This window comes from Canis aureus, chromosome 18 (assembly GCF_053574225.1).
Source record: "Canis aureus isolate CA01 chromosome 18, VMU_Caureus_v.1.0, whole genome shotgun sequence".
Lineage (NCBI taxonomy): Eukaryota > Metazoa > Chordata > Mammalia > Carnivora > Canidae > Canis > Canis aureus.
In genome coordinates this window covers 20328799-20356701 of record NC_135628.1, presented here as the reverse complement: position 1 = coordinate 20356701, position 27903 = coordinate 20328799, and the positions used below count along the sequence as shown (strand labels likewise).

General features: G+C 37.4%; 1 protein-coding gene across 1 annotated transcript in view; it reads right to left on the bottom strand.

Moving 5' to 3' along the window:
• Positions 1-1406: 1406 nt before the first annotated feature.
• Positions 1407-27903, bottom strand: part of HIBADH (3-hydroxyisobutyrate dehydrogenase) — a 107989-nt gene continuing 81492 nt past the window's right edge. The window contains exons 5-8 of the mRNA XM_077856428.1: positions 16667-16800; positions 14539-14615; positions 6951-7107; positions 1407-2354 (exon numbers count right to left, since the gene is read on the bottom strand). Coding sequence (XP_077712554.1) covers positions 2196-2354; positions 6951-7107; positions 14539-14615; positions 16667-16800 — 527 coding nt within the window. The 3' untranslated portion in view covers positions 1407-2195. The remainder of the gene's footprint in view (positions 2355-6950; positions 7108-14538; positions 14616-16666; positions 16801-27903) is intronic.

Genomic DNA, 27903 nt, shown 5'->3' with positions numbered 1-27903 from the left:
GTGCACTACTTCTTCCCCTTCCCTGGATCATTTCACTTCCATCAGCATAGCCCATAATATCTCCAGTCTTAAAAATATCAATAAAATTTCCCTTGACCCCATATCCCTGCCAGAATCTGTCCCATTTGTGTTTCCTCTTAAGAGCAAAACTGTGAGAATTGTCTCTACTCTCTGTTTCCAGTTTCTCTTCCCATTCCCTCATGCTCAATGTCATTTCCAACACACCCTAGAACACTTGTCAGAGCCACCAATGACTATGCCAAATCCACACCATTAGTTCTCAGTTCTTGACATTCATTACTCAACTTATCAGTAGCTTTTGATACAAATAATCACTGCTCCTTAAAACACCATCCTCATCCTCATTTGGTTGCCAGGTCACAACTCCCATTGTTTTCCCACCTTATTGTCACTCTTTCTCAGTCTGATTTGCTGGCTCTGGCTCATTTTCCCAACCACCGGAAATGAGAGTAACACAAGGTATGGTCTTGGACCTTTCTTTGCTTTTCCTCACTTAGGTGACTACTAGGCACCTAAGCTACAGAGGTTTTTCTCCTAAACTTCCCACATCCTCCCCAGAGTAAATGGTAACTCCTTTCTTCCATTTTCCCCACCAACCTTGGATTCTATCTTGACTCCTCCTTTCTCTCTCACCCTATCAGTTAGTGGATCTATCTCTTATATTCAAATCTGAAATTTCTTGCTTTGTCCATCATTAACATTCTGGTCCCAGCCCCCACTGGGGGCTCATTTTGTTCTGTTCATCACCATAGCGCCAGCACTTATAATAGTGCCTGGGATTTTTTTTAATCTTTTTTTTTTTTTCAAGACTTTATCTATTTATTCATGAGAGACACAGAGGGAGAGAGAGAGGCAGAGACACAGGCAGAGGGAGAAGCAGGCTCCGTGCAGGGAGTCCATGTGGGACTCAATCCCAGGTCTCCAGTATCAGGCCCCAGGCTGAAGGCGGTGTTAAACTGCTGAGCCACCAGGGCTGCCCTGGGATTTTTTTTTTTTTTTTTTTTTATCACCAGGAATATGATGGAAATAGTAGTACTTCTGCCAAATTTGGTGTCTAGGTCTATCATCAGGAATATTCCTAAATGCTGTGGTAGGGAAAGTGGCAAATGCACTCAACACTGGGGGATAATCCATTTAATGCAGACTGAATTCCCATGCACCCACAATTTAGAAAATATTCAAATGAATACCCATTAAGGATTCAAACAGAGCCCAGCAGGATGCTGGCTTGCCACTGCCCAAAGGAGACTCCAGACTCTGTTCTTTTGACCTCCCCTCCCTTCCTTCCTTTTCTTCCACCTTTCCCCATCAGTCTGTAACACTAGCTTGTCAGACCACTTAGTTGTTCACCAAATGACTGGGAAGACACAAAAACTCCAAGAAAGTATTATCAGCATAGAAATTTATTTGAATTCAAAATAATACGGTTATATTTAGAATAACATAATAATTATCTAAAGCAAATATCATCATTGGCTCTGAAACAGTTCTAAAGATGTCATTCTTTTGAAGTCAAAAAATATGTAGTAAGAATGTATAAGGAAGCAAAAATATAAAAAACAAGTTTGCTGAGTATTGGGAGTTGTAACAAGGACACACTAAGATAATGTAACAGAGTCCAAATTATAATACATGCAGCAAAGAGTTCTCTGGCTTTATCAACTTCCTGGAAAATCAGTAACCTCAGTACTGCAAGAATACCACCACTTGGTTAACCAGACTAACTTCCTGAGGGACACAGGTAGTAATTCATTATACTTCCCCTTTTTCTACCTCTTTCCCTGACACCAATTTCTTTTCTTTCAGATAGGTTTCATCCTGCTGAAAAAATACTTGGCTTTATCTGTAAAGTGGAGTAAATAATATCCTGATTGAAGTATGCTACGATTTAGTTGAAGGTGCTCAGGGATCAAACTTCTGAAAAAGGTTAATCAGCTAGTTAGCAGAGACCATCAGTGGCTTACAGGAAAAAAAAAATTTCAGATAACACGTTTGCTAAATAGATGAAAAGAATAAGCAGTTAAAAATGGGTGAAAAATCCTAGGGTTTACTGGGACCTAGACAATCAAAAGCAGACAGGTGACCTTTGATTAAACCCATTTACTTGTGGAGTGAGCTATACAGAGGCTCCAGAAAGTTTAGTTTCCAACAGTGTCCACGGCCAAAGGGCAAACTCAGAAGGTCTCTTCCTCTCGTAGAAACTGGAAGACTGACGAGAAGTCTTTCTTTGAGTAACCCTTTGCACACATCATCCTGTAGATCTGATGGGCTTGACTACCCAGAAGGATTGGGCTCTTCGTGCTGGTGGCAGAGTCTTGTGCTAACCCCAGATCCTAAATTGGTCAAGGGCAGGAGGGAACATAATGAGATCAATAGTTAAGGCTCACTTTGGAACTGTGGCTCCTAATGCTTTGGTTTCAAAGAAGGAGAAATGGAGTCTGAAAAAACAAGATACTTAGGAACACTGTGGTAAGTTATATATATTTTTATATATAAAATATATATTTTTTATATATAAGTTATATATATTTTCATATAGCTGCAAAACTGCTCCAGACAGAAACCTTAATTTCCGAGTGCCCTCTCCACTCTTCAACCCAGACCTGTTTTGTTTTGTTTTGACTTTGGACAGGGGTTACTATACAGATGAGATCATACAGGGAAATGCTTTTTCCAATCTGCAGAAGTCTGTAAGCCTAAGACAAACCCCATCATGGAATTACTGATTATCCATTCAATCTTTTATTCAACAAATATTTAACAACTGCTGTATGCTGGGCACTGTTCCAAGTGCTGGTGATACCGGCATGATGAGACTAAGTCACTGTTCTCACGAAGCTTGGGGAAGATGGACAACAGAACAAATACTCAAACTTCAGACAATGACTAGCACTATGAAGAAAGATAAAGCAGGGGTCGGTAAGTGGTGGACAAGGGTCGGGTAGAAGGAAGCGAGTTCTGCTAGACAGAATGTTTAGGGAAGACCACTCTGAGGTGAAGACACTTGACCTAACAATCTGAATGTTAGGGAGTAGTGAGTTCTTTGGAGAGTAGAGGAAGGAGAGTTTCAGGTAGATGGGACAGCAAGATAAAGGCCGTGTGGGGGGACATGGCTTGAATATTCAAGAAATAGCAAGCAGGCCAATGCAGCTGAATGAGAGTGAACCAAGGGGGCTGGAGAGGGAAATGAGTCTAAGATGGATATAGGTAAAACACAGCAGATACATTAGGTAAGGAGTTTGGGATTTTAAATGCAATGAGACATCTACCTTCATGACAACCCTTTAATATCTTACCAAGCTAATGCTTCATTCTGAGAGTTTCAGAAAACTTATGGCTATTTAAAAATAGATAAAAGTTAACATTATAAATCTTTTATAGTTAAGCTGTAGCTAATGAATATCCACTACCATAAAAATGGAATCTTGTCCAAACCTGAAATATCTGGGGTTGATGGAAGACAATGAAAGCTTGGATAATTGAAATATTCCCCACATTTCCTTTTATTTGTGATTTTATAAGAGCTGCAAACTAGTGGCAAAACCAACTAGATCTTCCTCTTACCCTTAACATCATCACTCCCCCAACCAATGGAAAAGTCAGCCAACAACAAAAAGGGAAAGCAACATGCCAGATGAGAAATATTTCTACTCTCTGAGGAATATTGTTGATAATGGAGCAGTTATTGATACCATCCACTAAAGGAAAAAATTACTCAAAGAAAAAATAAGTCTCTTGAATATGTATGATGGTATAGGTGCAAACATTATTTTGTGCTTATTTGTATAATTTTCACATGTAGACAACAGAGTTGAAAAAACTGCTTAACCTTAAATTCTTTTACAGATTCCTAGAAATAAAAAAAGGGAGTTTAGTTGTTACCCACACGGTTAACAAATATGCAGCTGCACTACTGCTTATACCCAGACAGACCTTTCTTGTTGAAATCATTCTGCAGCGTATCTGCAAGATGCGCTTATTTTCAAATGATAGGGAAGAAACACGTACATAGACTGCATTCAACTTTTAACTTAGTTAACTAGAACAGAAGAACTCACAGTTAAACATAACATACTGAAGAGAACACAATCCTATCGGGAAGAAAAGTCTAGAGGTTTTTCAAATGCTCAAGTATATATCCCAGATAAAATCTAACAAAACCAAATACAGGAACAGTAAAATAGCTTTGGTGCCTGCTACCTTAAAGGATGGCCATTCGAAAAAGAGAAAAGTGATTAGTCAGTCTCTAAAAGTCTGGGAGAACATATAATGTTTGTCCTTCTCCGACTGATTTACTTCACTCAGCATAATACCCTCCAGTTCCATCCACGTTGAAGCAAATGGTGGGTATTTGAGGCATGTCTATCTTGAAATGTTAGAAAAAGAAGGCATCCTTTGAAGCTTATAATATATAATTTAAAATAAACAGATTTTCCACTTCACTAATCAAATATTTATGAATTCATGAGCTAAGTGGGTAGTTCAGGAAAAAATATAACAATTGCAGTAAGTTTTCAACAAGTTAATGGAAGACCAAGTTGTTATGTTTTACAAGGAAATGGGTATATTGGGGGAATACCAAGAGTCATTGTGATTTTTCCATATGTTGTCCTGTAGTGGTCTGTCACAGACAGACATCTAGCTTGGAGAGTTCAGCAGAATGATCTAGTTTTCATACTGACTGTTCTGATTATACATACATAACATGCTAGAATTTTACGATGTTAAGACCTAGAAATAAATGTACAAGCCTCTACTTCAATGACACACTAACATCATATCCCCTAGCACAATAAAACTCAATGGCAGTTGAGCAAAATGTCTCTTAAAAAGCAAAGCCTTGATCTTCCCGACCAGATATGGCTGCTTTAATCAATGTAGCATCCATGGGGATTTCTTTAACCTCCGTCAATTTCTCTATGCCAATCTAATTAGCTATGGTTTCTGTTAACAGCAATCTAAAGTAACAAAAGATTTTTTTTTAAGTTCCTAAGTACTCTCATTCCAAACGAAATTAATAAGTCTTCCTCTTTATAAGGGAAATCACAACTGCATTTCATAGAGGAAATGGGGGTAAAGGAGAATAGAAATATCCATATGTTTTACTCCTGCCTTGCCTCGTGCTGTTAGTAGAAAACGCTACCATTTATTATCAAGAAAGTTATTTTAAAGGAAGCACTTTAACGGTGGTGGATTCTTGGTGGGCAGGGACACTTAAGCAAATGGCAAAAGTGCAGGTGTGCCACAGAGTGGAGGACAGCTAGGGCAGAGTCCCCAGACAAAGACAGTACTGCAGAAGACCAGGAGGCCAGACAAATTCATCTGACCCTTTTGATTAGAAGCCTCCTATTTTTATTTCACTCTACTTGTTGGCTGTTTGCTCTGTTGGAACCATTAGCAGTATTACAGAAACGGAATAACCCAATGGCTCACAACCCACTTCATATGGATACAGAATAGAAACTGAGCATACACTTCATATGGATACAGAATAGAAACTGAGCATAAATGTGATTTTTTCCATTCTTCCATGTGCCCTAATAAATCACCTGCAGTTTCAAATCACCTGCAGTTTCGATGAAAACAATACACTTAAGGAACTACTTCCTGTTTCTAACAACAGGCTACACAACACAATTACAAAAGTCTGTATGGAGGATATGCAAACAGAAATACAGGATACAGATTGGCATAAAAGTATTTTCTTAAATGAAACATGAGGAGAAATCAAACTGCAAAATAACAAACATAGTTTCAAACACTGCCCTAGCCAATAAATAAAGTGTGCTGATGACACGCCAGGAAATGCAACAGAAGCTGGGACAGAGGAGGCAAGGAAACACGGTGCAAGCAGAGGAACAGTCAGCCTGGAGGTTTGCAAGTGAGAGACAACAGGCAAAAATGAGTTCAGTATGGCTGAAGCCAAGACAGGAGCTGGGAGGGCAGAAACAAGATCGTAGGACAAGCAAAGGCTAAATGGAGGGCTTTGTAGGACAACTTGCAGAGATGGACTTTAATCAACAAGGGATTGGAAACCATGAAAGAGACTTAGAAGGAGAAAAGGCCCACTCGGGTTTTTACATCTCAGGGAGCCTGCTCTTTCCCAAGATGTAGAAAATGAACCGGAGAGGAATATGAAAGGCAAGGAGACCAGTAAGGGGCTGATGTGGCATACCTAAAGGAGGCTTAGCCAAGGTACTCGCAGTGGCAGAGGAGGCGACTGCATGAATTCAAGGCACATTTAGAAATAGAATGGACAGAATGTGATGGAGAATGAAGAAAAGTAAACTAAATATGGTGTCCAGGCATGTGCTTTATTACTTTTGTAAAGGGGCGGGGGTGGGGGGTGGTGTCAATTATGGGAGCAGGGTGGGGTGGGAAATAGCTTTATGCAGAAATCTGAAAGTCTATTCCTTTAAAATGTATTTTCTAAAGTGGAGATCACAAATAGGAGGAGGCCAACAATTTGCTTTTCAGATGACTTTACACATTCCTAATACACACATTTCTAAAGCAGGAAGATGTATTTAGAAATCTAGTATCCTGAAAAAGATCCTCTCTTCTATTGTGATGGGTGTATCTAACGTCAATGTATTGTCAGAAAATTCTTACTGTGTCCATTCTAAGGATTTGGTGAATCAATGAAAATTTCTGATGAATCACAAAATTTTGCCATCTCCTATTACAAACAAACCCGAGCACAAAATAAAACTCCTCATCTAAAAGGGCAGGAATCTAAATGAACAAGATAAGGATTTTTATCCAAGCTAAGTTTTAACTCATTTCGAGTGAGTAAGTGAATCATTATTTTAGTAATCTTGCCTTCTAGGATAGACCTATGCTTTGTTAGAACGGGGGGGGGGGGGGGGGGTGGTTGGACCATCAAACATTTTTTTCCCTCTCTCGGGTAGTGTCAGCATTTACTATACCTTAGCCATGAGCGTTGCTCCAAATCCACCCTGATAGTTATTAGCTGATGGAACTCCATCCATCACCCCAGGTACGGGATTGTAAGTGTCACTGGACCAACACCGTCCTGAGCTCATATTTAGGATTTTCGCCAACAGTTTTGGGTCAAGCCCTAACCTGTCAAAGGTCAAAGAAGGAAGTGTCAAATGTCAAAATGTACAAGTCATGCGTGACTTACTTACATATGAGGATGCTCCATCTTCTTTCTCCATTTATTATGTGTCTTCAAAAATCAAAGCAGATTGATGAGAGCAAAGAACCCAATCTTAAATTACATGGCATTAAAAGCTAATGATTAAACATTTTGGAACCAGCAAGTTCCATGCTGAGAGAAAACCTTCTGTACTATCCTACTTTTAACAAATACCACACAATTGCCAAAGTGTTGATTTATCTCACACATGGGTTTTCTAGTCTTTCGGATATTATTGCATTTATGTGTCACATAAGAACCTTAAACCAATATGATAATCTAAATTCTACATTCTTTGTTCACAAATGATATATTTCAGAAAGAAACACTGACACATGAACTATGCATCATGGGCGTCCATGTGCCTGCATTTATATGTATGTTTATTCGTTTAGCTTTTATGAGAATGAATGCAAGAGATGAGCCATGAGCAGTAAAATGAGCTTAAGAGAAGTTATCATTATAAAAGAAGACATTTCTTGCTGCAAACTTTTCCTTATTTATTAAATCTTCATTAGATGATCTTGCTTATGAAGCAAGTCTGCACAGAGCTGTGACATATGCTATCTATTCAGAGACATGCATTATAGTTCTGGGTCAACTGCTGATAAGGTTACTGATCCTGATAAAACAAAGCTTGCCCAAGCGGAAACATCATTTGTTCTATCACTGAGCTGATGGCATCAACGGCTGTTCAATATGGACTCCGAAAAAAAGGAGAATCAAAATGCTGTGATACTTTGATTCTGAGTATCTTAATGCAGTTTGGGAAGCACCGTTTTGCTAAGTATCACTGTATCAAGTTTCAAATAAAACTTTCTACCCAGCAATTTATTGGTTTCTTTCATACAAAGAGCCATTATCAAACAATTGTCATAAAAGCTTTCTGCTTTCTCTTAGAACCAATCTCTTTCAGAATTAAAAAAAAAAAAAGATGGAAAAGAGACACATGTAAATGTGTAACAAATTGTGCATTTTGGCATGCCTAAGTTCTTGTTTACCTCCTGTGTTTGAAACCTAGGTCTGTTTATTTCCCAATGTGAGTATCATGACCAGTACAACATTTTTCCAATGCTAGAACAAGGGGCAGGTAGGGCCGACAGCCAGGATATGTTTGGACTTAGCACATAATACAACTGTTTTATAATCAGGCTTCGAGAAGTAGCTGTGGTTCAAAGGATATATATGGCGTGCCATATATGTGAATTCGTATGGTAGAGACCATGTTATAACGGGGTTTTCTTAAGGATTATAACAGAAGATTCACTCTAAATCAGCTGTCACACATTCCATTCAATGGTGGACTGCCAGAAAGAACCCAACAGTTCATTCATTCCTTTATAAAAATCCAAGTTTATTACAGGTATAGTTTGCTATTGATGCTTTCCCTTTTTAAATAAAATGAAGCTATCAGTATGCTGTTATAGTAGATGACTTGGGAAAAGATAAAGCCAATGTGCATAGGGAATAATATGAAAAGTAAAATCACAAATAAATTAACAAGTAGTCTGCTGTAACTGCATATATATTCTCTAAGCACAACTGTTCAAGAATGTCTATGTCTAATGTGTTCCATGAGTAGGGAATATTTTTAAGACCCCAAAACATGGCTCTTCCCTTTTTTTTTTTTTTAAAGATTATGTTTATTTATTCATGATAGACGTAGAGAGAGAGAGGCAGAGACACTGGCAGAGGGAGAAGCAGGCTCCATGCCGGGAGCCTGACGTGGGACTCGATCCTGGGACTCCAGGATAGCACCCTAGGCCAAAGGCAGGTGCTAAACTGCAAGCTACCAGGGATCCCAAGCCACCCAGGGATCCCGGCTCTTCCCTTTCATTTGAAATATAATTAAGGTGTTTCTGAATTTAGGTTTTCTTTCAAAATGGCCCATCACATTTAAAACAGCAGAGATACTCCTCTCTTCATAATCTACCTGGTTATACTCAACAGTACTCACAATAGTCTTTACTGCTAAAGCAATTCATACTCTGTCTCTAGTACTCACCAAAATGGTGAGCAAAGCTCATTATCCTTTGTAAAACCCTACATTTCATTTCTCTTGAGTGTTCGAGGAAAAATACTGGCACTGATTTATGGAACCCTGTTTGGTGAACATATTACTATTTAGAAGCATCCCGAGGGGCACGCAAAAAAGCCAGGTGGCAGTTGTTACATGCTCACTTTCAAATCTGATGCTTCCCCACTGTGCTGACTCCCCTTTAGGAGATGGCTACTCCCTCTCCGCTTTTTCTCCCCTGACTCCCCACCCTACAGCAAAGTGTATCATTAAAAAGAGCAAGTTAGAAGTGTTTTGCATTTCATCTTTCTGAGGATTCTTTCACTGGCACATATATAACTGACAGTTAAAATTAGACATAATATTAAAATCAGTTACTGAAGTCTTCTGTCTTCCACTGTGCCTAAGGCTTGTAATGGTCTGAAACCAGCTAGAATACACAGTAATTGTCATTCAGAGAGTCTATCCTAGAACGTCATGCTTCACTGGAGAAGACTGAGTTTCCATTTGAAATCAACAAATTAATCCAAGACAGGTATCTGAAAGGGCAAGTTTAATAGGAAGCAGCTACTGGGCTCTCAACCATGATAAAATGTTATTGCTGTTTCCCTGTAAATTGGCTGGGAACATATGATACTTTCTGCATAAGAGCCCCATTGCTGTTCAGGAGATATACAGCTCAAGCCATCAAAAGGATGACAGTCTGTCAGTCCCCATAATAACTTGCCACTGGATGTGGTTCGAGAGTGTGCGCGTGCATGCATGTGGCTTTACAATTGCTGGAATGTTCTCTGATATAAACAGAGAATGAATTCATTGCTCTGACCGCATATATAATGCAACTCAAATAAACATCACTGTGTCAAATCTACTCACCTTTAAATCACAATAATTTTAAATGAACTTTTGAGAGAAGTAAAAATGATGCATATACTGTAAAAAAAAATTAAAAGAGAATCCAAATGTTTGCCTTCACTGTAACCAAGGCTTTTAAGGACCAAAAAGGTCTGTTCACCTTATATTCTCTAGAAGATTCTATATTGTCTAGTTTTATGTAAGAACAAAGCAAATTATGTCACTAAACTGAAATGTTTATATCACAGAAACAGATCTGGAAATGAAACACTTAAGACTATGTCAGTTTTAATCAATCATTCACTTATTCATCAATGTTTACACAGATCTGCCATGTGCAGGTGCTGTGCTTGGAGCCAAGGAGACATATGTAAGGAAGCTAAGAAGAGGCTGTGTCTGGCCTCCAGGAATGGGCCAGTTAAGACACATACACACAGGTAAGTTTTACCTGAGTCAGGAGAAGTGCCTCCCTCCCCCTTTCCCCTTACAAATCTTCACTGAGTACCTACTCCATGCTAGGTATGTTCTTAAGATACATCAATGAGGAGATAAAGCCAACCGCTTTCATGGAGCTTGCATTCTAGGCGGGGGAGACAGGCAATAAACAAACACATAAATAGACATGCCAGCTGGTGAGAAGTGTTATGAAGAAACTATTTAAAAGTACAGCTCAGGAGCACCTTGGTGGCTCAGTCAGTTAAGCGTCTGCCTTTGGCTCAGGTAATGATCCCAGGATCCTGGGATAGGGTCCTAGGATGGAGCCCCACATCAGGCTCCCTGCTCAGTGGGGAGCCTGCTTCTCCCTCTCCCTCGGCCTGATGCTCCGCCTGTTTGTGCTCTGTTAAATAAATAAATACAATCTTAAAAAAAAAAAAAAAAAAAAGGAGAACTCAATTCAAATACTAACCACAGGCACCATCAATCACATCAATAACTACCATGTTGAGCACCTACAATGTGCCAGAACTGGTTTAAAAGATTCACATGTTTTAGCTCATTTAATTTTAGCAACAGTCCTGTAAATAGATATTATTCTTTTTGTCATTTTATAGATGAGAAAAGCTTAAGTCTGTGGCAGAGCTAGGATATAGGCATTGACAGACACCCAAAATCCCACCTCCTGAATCTCATTGGGTCATGTGGGTAGTGAACTTAACAGTCAATAATCCAATATGATGGTGTCTTATCAGTTTACTAAAAAAATTTGATCAAACTTTTATTATAAACCGTTTGCCACTTGTTAATTATTGTATATGTATTAAGGTATACAGCTAAGAGGCTTCAGGTCATCACAAAATGAAAATATAACACTGTCCTAAGGGCAGTAGCCAAGAAACTAAAATTATGCTTATGGGAAAGTTCTCATCTTGAACAGCCTTCCAGAACTTCAACAGTTTTAAGTTTCTTTTAAGGTGGAAGACATGGTTGTTGCTACAAGGGCCTGGGACCAGGCTGGTAATGCAAGTGACAGGTTATACCACCAATATTGAGAAAAAAAAAAAAAGGGAAAAAAGTCAATTCCTGGCAGAGCAAAAATAAAAACAACACAACAAAACTTCCATGATCAACATTGTTCCTTTGTGATGTACAGGAATAAAACTTCTCTAACCTAAGCAGGGTACCTTCGGTGCCATAAAACTATGTTCTAAGTCCTAATTAGAACCCAATTAGAAGGTAAAAGATATAATAAAAAAGAATCTCAAAATATGTTGTATACCCATATTTTTTATGCTTTACTTTTCTTACAGCATTTTAAAATTTCACTGACACCCATAAAAATTTACTGTAAAAGATCGTAGGGTCACTAAGGGTTTTAAACTGTAAGGTTTTATTCTATTTTTTTTTAATATGGGAAACAGTTTTCTAGAAAAAATACTGACTTATGAGGATGAAATTAATCAGAAATGATCACTTCATAGGACTAGGTGACTCAATTTGTAAATGTTGACACTAATGCTCTAAAAAAATTTCACTTCAGAGTGAACAGAATATAAATGTGGCTGAGCCACTTTGATGCCGTACTACTTTGTGGGAATTTACTACTTGGGAATTTATGCTTGCTGATGCCAATTTTCTCTTTCACCTTGCAAAGCTCAATAAATCGTGGCCACTCTCTATACTCTATTAGAGAACAATCCTGTCATTTTAAACCATGTCTGTAAACCATGGAGAAAAGACAATAGCAAAAGCAATCATTTTTAGGACTTTCAAACCACTGAGAATCTTTGTAAGATAAACTGATAAAATCCTAATGTTATGAAAATAAGCAATTCATTAGTATAATCCAAGGCACCAGAAACTTATAAGTTAATATAACAGTTAAGTAAAACTAGGGAGTTCCTAATTTGTGTCCATTCTTTATATATAATACATGTGAATATTAGATAGATATAGTAATATACATATATATGTATTGGTAACCAATGTATGTACAGTTTCAGAAAAATTAAACATTTAAAGTTTCATCTTTCTAAGCCCTGTTTTTATCATATTGGATCAAAACCAATAATAAAGGAAACCTATCTGTTGCTTTTGCTTTTAACATCTCTATTTGAAATTTTATCTTAGTCTCGGGGTCCAAGTCCCTGCTCTGCAGTGTCGGGTATACTTGGACCCAAGCTCGAGCTTGTAAATAAACCCTCGTGTGTTTGCAAAAAAAAAAAAAAAGAAATTTGATCACTTTTCATCTTCTCTTTGATAATAAACTCACTGTAGTTGCCAATGTATATATTTCATTTTATATACAATTTATTTGATTCAAATGACTTTCATGCTATTCTTGATTAGCTGGTGTTTGGAGTTAGACTTCTATAAGCACTAACCATACAAAAAGTTCATTTTAGGATAGCAAGTGATTATCTAATAAGAGTTTTGATAAGGAAATTATCTGAGCAAGGCCAGAGAATGCATCACTATTCCTAAGGAAGACCCTGACCCAGTGATGCTCGAGTAAGAAGCAAGAATAAAAAACAAACTGACAAAGATAAAGAAGGAAATTTCAGTAGAGCATAGCCCAGGTTATCTACACTTTGGCTTTTTTATTAGATAATTCATTTATATCCAGAAGAATGAAACTAAAATTCTAAGGATGCATATGCATAGTAATACTCCAATCCTATTGTCAACACCAATTAATTTTGGTTCCAGAAATTTACATCTTCCTCTTCCATGAAATTAGTCTGGAGGATGGACATGAAAACGAGTTACTAGTAACAAGTTTTTCATTTGAGTAAGTGACCCATAGCCTAAAACTGGCTACAATACAGACATACCACTCTGAACAACTTCCTGTATCCTACCAGTTTTATTAAGGCTTTGTACAGATATGCCTTACCATCTTACAGACATTCAATTTTAAAATGTAAATGGTACAGGATATTGATAAACCAATTAGCACTGATGCAAAGCAAATTCCTCTTTTATCTCAATTACAACATGACAACTTAATAGGTCAAGATAGTTTAACATCTGAGACAAGGGCAATTCAATAAACAACAGCATCTTGATATGGTAATTAAGAGGAAATGTGAATCCATTACTGTGTTTTAAAAAATATCTCAAGCACTTTGGCTCTTTTTTATTGCTTTTATCAAAAGCTGTGATATGAAACACTACTCTGACTTGTGAAATATCTGCTAAGCAGTTTGGGGAAGTGTGAAGAAAACACCTGAGTAAAGCATCTTGCTAATTAAGCATTTTCTAAAGTAAGAAATGTATATTTATTATTATGATATACAAAACATTCAAAAAATTAATTAGGTGATTAATCATATGTAACATTCCTAACCCAAAAGATTAAAGGCTAAAATTAAGACATTAACCTTAAGCATTCTAAAGGATGATGATCATCATAGGAGAAACAAAATTCCTGCATCATTTTAAGCAAAGTATGAATGCCATTTTATTTTAATGGAAAGATATATCCTTAATGTAAAGTAACAAAAACGTAAGCAAGTTAAAATAAAAGAATTACGCGCGTGAGTTGCAGCTTTATGAATGCCATTCAGTTTATCCCAAGACTAAACAACCAAGAGCCCTTTTAGTGTAGATTTTGGAGACTATATTTAAAGTAGATACATAAAACCGGTCATGTGGTAGCATAATACCTGAATTCACCATACATTAAAACAGTGTTTTATACAAATTTGTCCTACACTGCTGAAGTACGTTTAAATTTTTATAGTAAAAGTGTTTCTTGCATTTCAATACAAGAAAAGCAATGGTGCTCCCATAAAAAAGGGATAATGTAACTTCGAATATATAGCACAAATACATTTTATGGCTATGGCAAAGACTACCATGCTCTCTGGAGTCCTATTGGTCATCAAATAAGCAAAATCTATTACAGTTCAATAATGAAGTACTTTCAAAATGTTCCTGGATAACTCATTTATCTCTCATGAACATTTTTTTCGACATCAGAAAATCAAATAGGAAAGCTCATAAAAATTGTTAGTACATGAAAAATATATATTCAACAAACCTGATTCCAAGATTCATAGCTTCAGCAGTTCCAATCATACTAATGGCTAACAGCATGTTGTTGCAGATCTTTGCAGCCTGAAAATAAATGGAGTACATATTAAATATCTTTATTTTCAAGTTGTAGCTCACAGGAAGTTGTTTTTTACTCAACCCCACAAGTTTTTTTTTTTCCTAAAAGTAAGAGCATTTAGCTGTTGATTCTCTCAAATGGGGAAAGGAACATGGTGCCACATGCCTCCTTCCGAGCCTACCAGGCTATCTGGGAGCAGACTCCTCCACTGGGTAAGAATCTCATAGTGGTGACTAAGCTCTTCCTGTGGGCTCAGTCTAGAAGAAATACTGGTCTATGTGGTATGACTGCCTTTTTTTTTTTTTTTTCCAGTTTCATTCAAATAGAGTTGACATACAGCACTGTATACATTTAGGTTGTACAGCATAATGATTTGACTTACACATAGCATGCAATGGTTACCATAAGTTAACATCCACCATCTCATACAGATATAAAAACTACATGTACATATATATTTTTTTCCTTGTGATGAAACCTCTTAGGATTTACTCTCTTGATACGTTCCATATATATCATGCGGCAGTGTTAGCTCTAGTCATCATGTTGTACTAAATCCCCTAGCACAACTGCTCTTTATGGAATGAGGCTTACATCCTAATTTGGGCAATGGAGTAATACACTGAAGATAAAGGCAACAAACAAACAAAATTTGGAAAATTGTATGGCTATAAGATCACTGAGGGCAGGAGCAGAGAGGAAATAGAATCTGAAACCCATTTCTTAGAAGGCCTGGCAGGAATTTAAATAAGCAAGAGAGAGAAAGGAAGAGAAGAAAGAAAAAGGTAAATATATAAGAGGGATTAAATATATCAGAACATGGGATGTTCCCGAGAACAGTAAGAAAACTGACTCATGTACATATGTTTTAAGGAATGGTGAGAAATTTGATAGTTAAGACTGAGAGCTATGAAAGCTAGCTAGAGTGGAGAGTTAAAATTTGACATGAAAATAGGCATCTACTCAGTTTCAGAATGGGGATGTCTATGATGATATAAACATCTTAATGGAGTTGGCTTTGGTTACAGTTTTTGGTAGAGTGGTAAAGTTGGCATCCAGGGCTTCTGAGCAGTGCACAAAATATGAGATAATGAGAGATTGGACCAGGTTATGTGAGGAATGGAGAAAACTGTCAACAATGAGAGACACTGAAGCAAAAATCAATAGAACCTGGAGACTGGACAAGAGAATGGAGACAATAGGTGTATCTGAGATAATTCCAAAGTCTTGAATAAGATAAAGAGGGTGGCAGCAACCAGGACTGAGGATTGAGAGGGGATTGAGAGGGGAGATCTAGTGAGAGTACGTGTGTTGGTGGGAACGGGACAACTAGTTTGATTTCACAGTTCACTGCTGTCATTCACCTCTATCTGATTAGAGAATTGATATATTTCTAAATGAAAATTATTTGCTTTTCAAGAAAAAGATTACAGTATATAGGTCACTTCTTCCTGACTATATTACAAACAGTTATAGCTAGTAATTAGATAGAGGATAACAGCCACCCAGACACCATGAGCACTTCACATGGAAGCAATTTTAAGAATGGTTTCAATGGGGACTAGGATGATATATTAGAATCTGAATGATGGAACTTTTAATATCTTTTAAAGTAAGTTAATTGGCTGATGTCTGCTTAATTACAATAGGAATAATAGAAGACTAATTTATTCCAAATTAATTTAAGAAAATCTGAGCAAACAAAGGAGCACCTGGGTGGCTCAGTCGGTTAAGCATCTGACTCTTGATTTTAGTTCAAGTCATGGTCTCAAGGTTGTGGGACTGGGCCCTGTGATGGGCCCTGTGTTGGGCTCTACACTGGGCATGGAGCCTGCTTGGGCTTCTTTTTCTCCATCTCCCTCTGCCTCTGTCTGCTGCCCCTGGGTTCTCTCTTTCTCTCTCAAGAAAACAAAACAAAACAAACTCCAAGCAAACAAAGAATCCATAGATAGAACAGAGTAGGGAGAAATAAGAAATAAGAATGTGGTCAGGAAAGAGAAATGAACATTAGCCAATTTTATATCATCAAGTCAGGTCATTAATGTGAAAATGTTACCTGCCCGGTCCCAACAGCTCCACAATACACCACATTGGAGCCCATGCACCCCAGCAACTCCTGGGCAGCAGCAAATTCATCTTCGACTCCTCCCACCATAAATGTGAGGTTCCCAGACCGAGCAGCTCCCACACCTGAATGGTTTTGGGTAAAGGGATAGAACAAAAGGATACATTTCTTCAAGTGTTTAAGTAGATAGTAAAATTAGAGAAAATCCCCCAAACAAATGAAAAACATCTTGCCTCCAAACTATATTTATGTTAGGAATGTATAAGATACTCTACATCTCTTCTGGAATGTGTGTGTGTGTGTGTGTGTGTGTGTGTGTGTGTGTGCTTGTGTGTATTTCTTTAAGTAAGTTTTATGCTCAACATGGGGATTGATCTCATGACCCCAAGATCAAGAGTCACATGCTTACAGACTGAGCCACCCAGGTGCCCCTCTCCTAGAATATTTTAAAAATCAAGTATTGTGGAACTTAATCATAAACCAAAAAACATACAGATTCAAATTCTTATTCTCAATTCTTTTCAAATATCTGACACAATCATGGCATGAGAGGTACAGGAATCTGAAATGTGTATTTTATGATTCATGTGCATCCATTATTCTAAGAAACCTATTCAGTAATAGAAAGTATATGCAAAGGTAACTTGTGGCCCTGACCAGTATGAGAACAGCCAAGGAGAGGGATCTGCTGCCTGAGTTTGGATTTGTGGGTCTGTGGCCCTTTTGCTTGCTCTCCACATACTATCTGCAGATGAGATCTACAAAGAGGAAGACCTGGCTCTCTTTCCCACAGACAAGTATATGCAAATGGTATTTCAGATGGTAAGAGTCTTTTCTAAGGTAAAGAAAATAGTTGCTTAAGTAGACTGATTATTCTGATGTACACTTTCCAATATTATTTTATTTTTATTTTCCCTCCTGCTATATACTTTTTGGGCAATTCATTCTTAGTGATGTATGAGCAGGAAGAAGAAATGAGCTTTGGTTTGGCTACTCGTTCATAGCTCTTAACAAAGGTCTGATGCATATTCATTGACTGAAATGGTTATCACACAAAATATGTCCTAGACTTGTCCTAAAAAAGGAAGGGAAGCTTCATTCATCTAAAACCAAGAGCATTATTGCTGCTCTTAATATTAGAGAAATTTTAATTCATAATTTTCAAGTTAGGTTTTGTTGATCAAAACTAGGAAAGTATGTGGAAGAGCTATATTAGGACAATTTTGCCCTTATACTTTATAGTACAGCTAGGAATAAAGAAATCGTAATTGTCTATACTATGTATCAAACCTGGCCATTAGAACAGACAACTGCAAGTAATGGCCTACTTTTTAATTTAATTTATTCAATGAAATACACGTAGTTTATACATATAAAAAGCACAGGTAAAGAGATCTCTATTTCACTGAAATAGTGAATATTTTGCTATTGCCAAATCAAGTAGCCTTTTCCATTTTACAGTTCATGCTATTTTAAACTAATTATTAAAAGCAAAAGAGATCAGCATTATGTTAGCCAAATAATTGTGGAAGAGGGAGTGCCCATGTGTTATGAAAGCCTCAGATGCTCACACATAAGGTTAAATTACATTATTTCACAATGTTTTCAGATACACTTTGGAAATGATCATATACAAAAACCCAATTATAATAAATGCTTTTAATTAGCTGGTCTGAAAACAAAAAACAAAAAGAAAATTAACTGGTCTGTGTCCTTTGAACGGTCTGATAATGTTGAACTTTAAGTGACTGTCACTTTGTTAGTTTCTAATTTACTTCACCAAGATGGTAGACCATTATTGTTTTACAATTATTTTGCTCAATTTCTATAACCATTTTTATTCAAACCACATAACCATCTTTATTCCTAATCCTGTTGATCTGACCTAGGAAAATTAAGTAGACGATTTAAGTCAAAGCTTACAAACAAATCCAGCACTATCCATCATAGGTCAATAGCTTTGTATCTAGATTACAGATTGCTAAATAGCTTTAGAGAGTCATTTATTAAAGGAAAATTAATGCTGACAATGGTTCTCAGCTGGTTAATCTTTTGACAGGTGTACTTTCTCACTTGTTCAAACACATTATTTCAAAAAGAAGAAATAAGTTACTTAAGCAAGAGAAGATCACAAAAGAAAGAATAAGTCATCTTTTAATTCAGAGGTCTGTGGTATTTCCACTCTCCTCTCAATGTGGTGGCTTTTTTCATAACCCACACTCCAGTGTAAAGGTCTGGCTACATTGGGTAATTCTAAAGATTTGGCATTCCTTGGGACCAAATCCTGTCTTTCCATATATATTCCTCTAAGTATGTGACACTATGAAGCTCAGTCTCATTCCAAAAGCAAAATTAAGACCTGAGTAATCCTAAAATAAATGTAACCATTTTGAGCTTAGGAAATAATATCCAAGAAGGAGGAACTCTAAAGTTGTATAAGACATTCCATGGATTTCAGCAGACACTACAGAGACTTTGATGTCTATCAATAATAAACAATAAATTTATTATATTGCCACGTCTTTTTTTAAAGGTTTTTTTAAGATTTATTTATTTATTTATTTATTTATTTATTTATTCAGAGAGAGAGAGAGAGAGAGGCAGAGACACAGGCAGAGGGAGAAGCAGGCTCCATGCAGGGAGCCTGACGTGGGACTCAATCCTGGGACCCCAGGATCACACCCCGGGCTGCAGGCGGTGCTAAACCGCTGCACCACCGGGGATGCCCTGCCATGTCTTTTTAATTCAAGTCCACTTCCCAAAACAGGAAAACAGACTGCACACTCGTGCAGTTGCTAGAATATTGGGAGAAGTATTTATTTTAACCTTACATCTTAGTAATTGTACATATATAAAATCAAAATATATCCTGTACTTCATTCTATTACAGCATTTACAACACCTTATTAAAATATTTGATTTTCTTATCCTGGTTGCTCCATTATACTATAAGCTCCTACAACATTAGCACTGAGGTCTTGTTTATATCAGCATTCCCATTATCTAATGCAGTGTATGATATATTCAATAGATGGTCATTTGATAAATAAATTCATAAACATGGTAGAAAGTAAAAAATCTGGAGATGGAATATCTGGTTTGGGGGATGTGCCATTTGCTGGCTGTGTGGTTCTCTGTATAAAACAGGAAAAGCATTAAAAACTTCTTAATAGAATGGCTGTGAATATATGAACTTATATATGCTGTAAAATATGACATGCTCTTTAAATGTCAGGTCTACTACTTTACACCTTGAGTTTGTAAAGTAGGAGTCTTATTTTTACCTACATAATGCCTCATGTCCTTTCTTTTTCTAAAGATTTTATTTATTTATTCATGATAGACACAGAGAGAGAGGCAGAGACACAAGCAGAGGGAGAAGCAGGCTCCATGCAGGGAGAGCCCGATGTGGCACTCAATCCCGGGTCTCCAGGATCATGCCCTGGGCTGAAGGCAGGAGCTAAACCGCCAAGCCACCCAGGGATCCCCCTCATGTCCTTTCTTATCTGGTTATCTAAGCCATTGTCTTCTCTAGGCTTTTTACCCTCTCTGGCTGAACATTAGGTGGTTTGAGCGGAACCTATAAACAGTAGAAAGAAGCAGGCTCAAGTGAGGAAGTACTAAAGTGGTACATGGACAGTGGTGTTAAATTACAGTGAAAACCTCTTGTAAAACCTTTCAGTGGCAGCAAAGTATATGGGAAAGTGACAAGAATGCTGCATTTATTTTAGTCATTCAACAAAATTAACTGGGAACCTACTGAATCAGGCCCTGTGATAAGTCCTGGAGTTTAGGATGAATAACATATGACCCCACTCCTACGCTGTTACACACTTGTGATCCAGCCACTTCTCTCCTTACCCACCGATTCCACCACCCTAGACTGAGCCATCACTGACTCTCATCTGCACTACAGCAACACCCTCCTATTTGCTCTCCCTCTGGCTCTTCCTTCCATAGACTGTCCCTCATATGGCAGCCAGAGGGACCCTTTTAAAACAGAAATCTAGGGCACCTAGGTGGCTCAGTCAGTTAAGCATCTGCCTTTGGCTCAGGTCATGATCTCAGGATCCTAGGATCCAGTCTCGCATTAGGCTCCCTGCTCAGTGGTGAGTCTGCTTCTCCTTCTCTCTCCCTCTGACTCTCCTGCTCCTGCTCTTTCTCTAGTAAAAAATAAAATATTTAAATAAATAAATAAAACAGATCTAGTTCATGTTTTCTCCTTACTCTGAAGCCTCCAAAAGCTTCCCATTACTCTCAGTATAAAATCCAAAGTCCTACAAAGCCCCACAAAGACCTCAACGATGGCAGTCCTTGGTTACCTCTCCCATCACATCGCATCCCATTCTCTTCTTTGTTCAGTGCTTTCCCACCATCCTGGACTCCTACTGTTCCTGAAACAGGTCAAATATGTTCCCATCTCGGGCAGCCCAGGTGGCTCAGCGGTTTGGCACCTGCCTTTGGCCCAGGGTGTGATCCTGGAGACCTGGGATCGAGTCCCACATCAGGCTCCCTGCATGGAGCCTGCTTCTCCCTCTGCTGTGTCTCTGCCTCTCTCTCTCTCTGTGTGTTTCTCATGAATGAATAAATAAATAAAATCTTAAAACAAACAAACAAACAAACAAACAAAAACAAATATGTTCCCATCTCAAGGCCTTGCACTTGCTGTCCTTTTGCCTAAAATGTTCTTCCCCTAGATATTCATGACTTATTTCCTCTACTTTATTCAGGTTTCTTCTCAAATTTACCTCTTCCCTGACCATTTAGTCTGACCATCAGAAAACACCCCACCACTCTCTAGCCCCTTTTCTGCTTTAAGTTTCTTCACACTATTTATTACCATCTGTTTATTTTGACACCTCTATCTAGTTTTGGTCCTTTTCCCCACATGAACATTGGCTCCATGAGGGCAGTACCTCTACTAGCTCACTCACACCATGTGCATAGTGTCTGGTACATAAGAAGCTCAGTAAAACAGAATTTTCTTCTAAAAAGAGTGATACAGAAGGAGGCAATCATGGAGGGAAGAGCAAGGACATAGGTGACTGCAGTCCTGGGTGGTAACTGTTTTCATAGAGACACACAGAGATGCTAAGGGTTACAGATAAAGCATTTGCCATTCTAGGCAGGTAAATGCTGTAAATGCTCCTTGCCCTAAGTCTTTTCATCTACAAAGTGAGATAAAATTATTACCAAACTGCTTTTAAAATTCCATAATTTGAACTTTTCAAGTTCACATACATCTACTTCCCACATTTATCATATTAATGCATAAAATCAAGGCATGTTTTATTTTATGTTTCATTTCATAAGACATATGAATAGCTCCAAATTAGAGAAAAGAGTTAGAAAATGAATTTTCTCAAGTAACTACATTAATTAAATCTAACAAGCCTAAATACTTGTGGTTGCCTTTAATGCTTTATCTAACACTTTCCTGTGATGATGCCTCTAGTGCTTCTCTCCCATGACCGCAGAACCAGACAAACTAAACTCATTTGTACAAATGAAAAGGCAAATGCCCACACCATTCAAAATAGGCAGTTGGACTATCCTGTTTTAAAGGGATGGCCACCTACCACTTCTCTTGGAGTCTGCTTCAATTTCAATCAAACTTAGAGGGGAGAAACACTTTAAATCTAATCCAAGTCTCAAAATCGGCCTTTTTCTCTCTCTCAATGGTATCACAGGAAGCCTCCATTACTTCTTTTTTTTTTTTTCCTTCCATTCCTACTTATGGTAGACGTAAAAAATTTGACCACTGGAGATCCATTTGTCAGGGTTTCTTAACCCTGGGAAGGAAGAAGAAATAGTCCTTGTCCTCAAGGAGTTTGAAACCTAGTGTTTGTAGTGGTGGAGTATGTACATGTATATGGAGATGGGAGAAGACAGAAGGCAAACAGACAATTACAAATAGTAAAAGATGCATACTATAGGAGAGGGCTGCATATAGTCATGTGGAAGTTCCAAGAAGAAAAATATCATCAGCAATTATCTATTCAGAACTTCCACAATTTGCTCCATCCTTGTGCTTAGGAGAATATTTGAAATACAACTATTCCAGAAAGTCCAAAATGTAAGGTCACAGTAGGTATAAAACATAGTCTTTGCCCTCAAAGGTATAAAATATAATTAGGGAAAAGAGACATATACTCAGAAGTAAATGCCAAAAGGTAGGATAATATACCAAGTGTCATGGAGGAGGCCAATCACCACCAAATCCTGATTCCCTCTTTTCTTCCATTTTTTGACCTCCGTCATTGAAAGAATAATGAGTTCTCAGAAAGAGAAAGGGTAAAAAAGGAAACAAATTGTTCTCAAAGAGAAATAGTCTTGCCATCAGCTGTGAGTAGGCTTTGAAAACTTTGTTAAGAATATAGGTATTCTGAATCTATTTGCATATCATGTTCAGAACAGTTTAAAAACATCATGAACTGAGCAAATAATTTTGTATGTTTTAAATATGGACACTGAGTTCTGCCTGTTATGTAAATACACATAAAACCCCATTTCTCTTCACAACAGATTTGAATTTGCTTATTAAGAAAAACAAGTAGAAAACTGAGAATCAGAATGAAGAACAAATAAAAAATGAAACCACAAGATTTCGCAATGAATTTCAAATACAAGTCTGAGTATCTTAGATGTCCTGGCAAACACTATTTAAAAGAATAAAGCAGCCTCATGGAAAATGGAGTTCTTTCTTGCATTGAGTTACATGGTGTAAAAAATTCTCATTTGGAACTTTGTGCAGAAGATGGTAAATAATAAACAATGTTCATCATATTTTTATATCAAAAGCAATAATTTTTCAAAGTAATTCAATTCTTGTTCTATATCTCTAATCTTGGCCCACCACGATAGAGTCAATATTGACAATAATCATCTCAGTCTAATACTTTATGTTTGTTTATCTGTGTACCAATCTTTGACAGTTTTGTTAAAAGAATCAGAACAGGCTTAAGTCTCAAATTAGGCGTCAACATGAACGTAACCAGCAGTTGAAGACATTATTCACTATAACTCAGCATTTCTATATAGTATTTCATTATTGTTTGCTTTTTCATATTTACTTTTTTTTTTTTTTTTTTTTGAGAAGGAGAGAGTGTGCATGCACATGAGGAGGAAGGGAGAGAATCCCAAACAGGCTCCACGTCCACAGGGAGCTCGACGCAGAGCTCAATCCCATGACCCTGAGATCATGACCTGAGCCAAGATCAAGAGTCAGATGCTTAACCTACTGAGCCACTTAGGTACCCCACACTATTTTCTATTAAGTAAAAAAGTTATTCTTTCTGAAGTACTTGCATGTTTATGTTCACCAAAAAGAACTACGTAACTCACTGTATCTTCCCATTTGTCTTGAGTCATAAGAAACAATGAACTTTCTCTTTTTTCTCCTAAAATGGTTTCTGATTTTTAAGCTTTACTTTTCTTGTCAATGGGCTCTACCCACTTCTCTGGTTTTCTCACCTACTCCCTGCAACAGAAACCACCATGCTAGGCATACCGAACTATTTACAGTAGCTGGAATGTGCAATGATTTTTTTTATGTATCTATGCCTTTCCCAGGCGATTCTCTTATATGAAATCCCCTTGCCTTTCTTTGCCTGCTAACTCCTGCTTATCTATCAGCTCAACTCACGTCAACTCTAAGAATCAAATCATGGGCATAATCCCCTTTCTCTGTTTTTATAACATTTGCAGTATCTGCAATAAAGCACTTATACTACTCTAATCAATGATTTTTCTGGTGTATCTTGTAAAGGATCCTTATGGGCAAGAGCTATTTGAATCTTAGCACCTAGCATATAACATGTGTGTGATAAATGTTCATAGTCTTTTTATGAGGTGGGCAGAAAAGAAATCAATGGTTACTAAAATAACCAAAAATTAATTAAGACTAAGTAAGGCAATGTTTTTTAGCTTATCAAAAAAGCTCAACTTTGGAGGAGTCTTCTCCATATGTGGTAATGGCATACTCACTGCTGCACAAACATGCATAAGTGTAAGTTCACATGTATGGAGATGTTATTATGAAGAAGCAAAATCTGAAGAACACATAATCTGAGTTAAGAGACCTGGAGCGAGGTCACAATTACAGTTCAACACACTGGACAAGTTATAACACCTCTTAATTTTGGTTCCTCTGAAGATGGTGATAAAAAAAAAAATCACTTGCCATACTTACTCTGAAGCTCAAATGAAAGAATTCTTTGTAAAGGTATTTTCCATGGTTATCAAACACGTGTTATAAAAAAAAAATAAATGTAACATGTAAACCTACTCAGCTTAAATATGTCAAGGTCTATGGACTAAGAGCAGCAAAGAACTGAACTTTGGAATTTAGTCCTACTGAGAAGCTGAAACAAGGGTTATGACAGAAAATCCATTATACAAGTACTGATAACTTAGAACAACCATTTACAAGTCACAAATAAGGAGATGATTTTCAATTCTAGGATTATCAGAAAGAGGCCTTCAAATCCAGAGAGGGAAGAGACTGAAATCTAAAGAGTACAATAAAATTATCTTTGTTTTTGATACTGTAAAAAATCTTGCCACCAAAGCACTCTCATTGATATATAGCAAAAACGTAGTAAATCACTTAATTTACTCAAAAGAACTTAAATGTTTTAACCAGTCTGCCATCAAAAGAGATCAAGAAGAGGACCAATGGGACTTGGGCTGCAATGTGAGCCGTCTTTAAAATGCAATTGTTCTAATCATTTTCTACAGATGCAGCCTCACAAGGGGCTGCTGTCACAGGGACCATTTACGACTTGTTATGGTGTCTCTATTGTTTACCAGCGACATTCGCTGAAAAAGGCGACAGCTGGGACAGAAAGCTGCTACTCAACGAACAATATAATCCCGTGAAAGTAATCAACAAATTTAAGGGTGTTAATTAACTTTACACTTTATCATGTTCAATTAGTTGTCCTTTCTAGAAAAGATTGCCGTGCACAATCAGTTTAGAGCGTGCCATGTTTGATTTGTAAGTGATCACTGTTTCTGTTTCAGAGTCCATGTCAGATGTTCTCTTGGGTTTTGGTGACACAGATGAATGGCTCTGCACATGTTAGAGGGTGATCTGGTTTAACATAAGCCAGCATAACATAACCCCTTGTTAACACTATTTCTGGCATTATCCATGCTGGAAACAGAAAAGCAAAAACACTCTCAACACTATTCTAGAGTCAGATAAACAAAGTTTAGTTAGTTTTTCCTGAAATAAACACAGACACAAATACATGGGAGAAATAAGCAATTTTTCATCATTATTTTTCAAAGTAAGACTTGTCTTTCAGGGGCATGTTTGGGATCATTTCCTCCCAGCAAGATCTCGAAGCTCTGCTGCATTATGCACAAAGCACCACTGTACCCTCATGCTTTACATAATGCAGATAGCCTTTTCCGTGGCAGGTGAACAAATGCTAGGGATGTGTTGTTAAGTACTGGCTGGTGTTAAATTCTAGAATGTGACTTTTAAATCCAGAAGTTATATTTTCTAAGTGTGGAAAATCTGCAGGAAAGTATATTAATCTATGAATACAATATGCCTTTTCTCTTACCTTTAATGCACCTGTCCCTACTTGCTAATAGGACGAGGAAAAGCTCATGATGGAGTGACAGTGTATTCAGTATTGCATTTTAATGAAAGTCACTGAAGTTTCTCTGCATTGATAGAGATTTTGCATCAAAATATTTCAAGTTACTGATGAGGTGAACAAAACCTGAAACTAATGTTTGGCAGCAGGTGTCTATCTTTAAGAAAACAAAAGCAAGGGACATGCATCTATCTCTTAAAAAACAAAAACAAAACATCTACACAAGATTTTGAAACATCTTCATAAAGCTATACCTTGTTATTCTAAGACTAGCTGCTTTCTGCATAATATAAATGAAACACATAAACTACAGCTGGTTAGCTAGTTATAGCATACATAAGGACAAAGCTGAACTTCTTCAAAATAGAAAAGTTGTTAACTCTGAAAGCTAATAATGTCCTAAGTTAAATATTAAAGAAGGAAATTATAGGCTATATCTGAAACAGCTGAAACCACAATACACAGCAGCAGAAAACATTAGTTTTCTGTAGAAGATCTGCAGGGAGAAGGGAAGCGGTCGATAGATCCTTAAATTGGAAGCAATAGCCGTTCTTCTATCCCAAGTTGGCAGCTGCTACATTTGCAGACCTGGTTCATTATTTACCCATAATGACCATCAAGCTGCAGTCAAAGTCAGATCACAACAACTGTCAGCAGCTCTTTTAATTAGCCTTGTTTGAATTCAGATAAATATCACAATAGACCTGCTTATGCTGAAAGAGCAACAGAACGTTTCACATGGAGCTGGGCTGGCTCGAGAAGGACCAGTGAGTGCAGTACAGAAGCCATCATACAGAAACAGAGTAGGGTTTTTTGTTTTTTTTTAAAGGATGGGGTAAACCAGAAAACAAAATGGCTTGCTTTCATTTTGAAAATCACTTTGAAAACCAATTCCCTCACATTCATGCCAGATGAAGATGGTGCATAGTGTTGGACTGCAATGAAAGTCTAGGCCTCTGAAAGCTTAATCTCTGGAGTCTAAGGAAAAAGTTAACTTAATGTCTTTGGAGATTGTGATTTTAAAAACTCCATCTTGCAGACAACGTATCTTTTAGCTTTAAAAATAATTCCCAAAAGCCAAGTAAAAAAAAATCTTTCATTAAATAGTATGCAACTTTGATGTCCTTCTATTTTACTTTCTTTAGGAGCTTTATAATTTGCAACATTTTTCTGTGATAGGTATCTGATATCTTCTATACATTCCTTGCATTCAGCATTAACAATCACAAAGTAGGGACGCCTGGGTGGCTCAGTGGTTGAGCGTCTGCCTTCCGCTCAGGGCGTGATCCTGGGATCCGGGATCGAGTCCTATGTCAGGCTCCTTGCAGGAAGCCTACTTCTCCCTCTGCCTGTGTCTCTGCACCTCTCTCTCTCTCTCATGAATAAATAAATAAAATCTTAAAAAATATATATTAAACAATCACAAAGTAAAACAAGGCCAAAAACCAAACTTTGAGTAATCCAATCACTGCCAAATTCCACACTGCTCTAGGGTTTTCCCCGCCTCCAGTCTGCTTGAGAAGAAAATCCAGTGTGATGATCACCTGCCATCTATTTTACAGAGAATTGATTGCTCATGTATAGTCTGTTACAACTTTGGGTGTAAGTAAAAAAGAA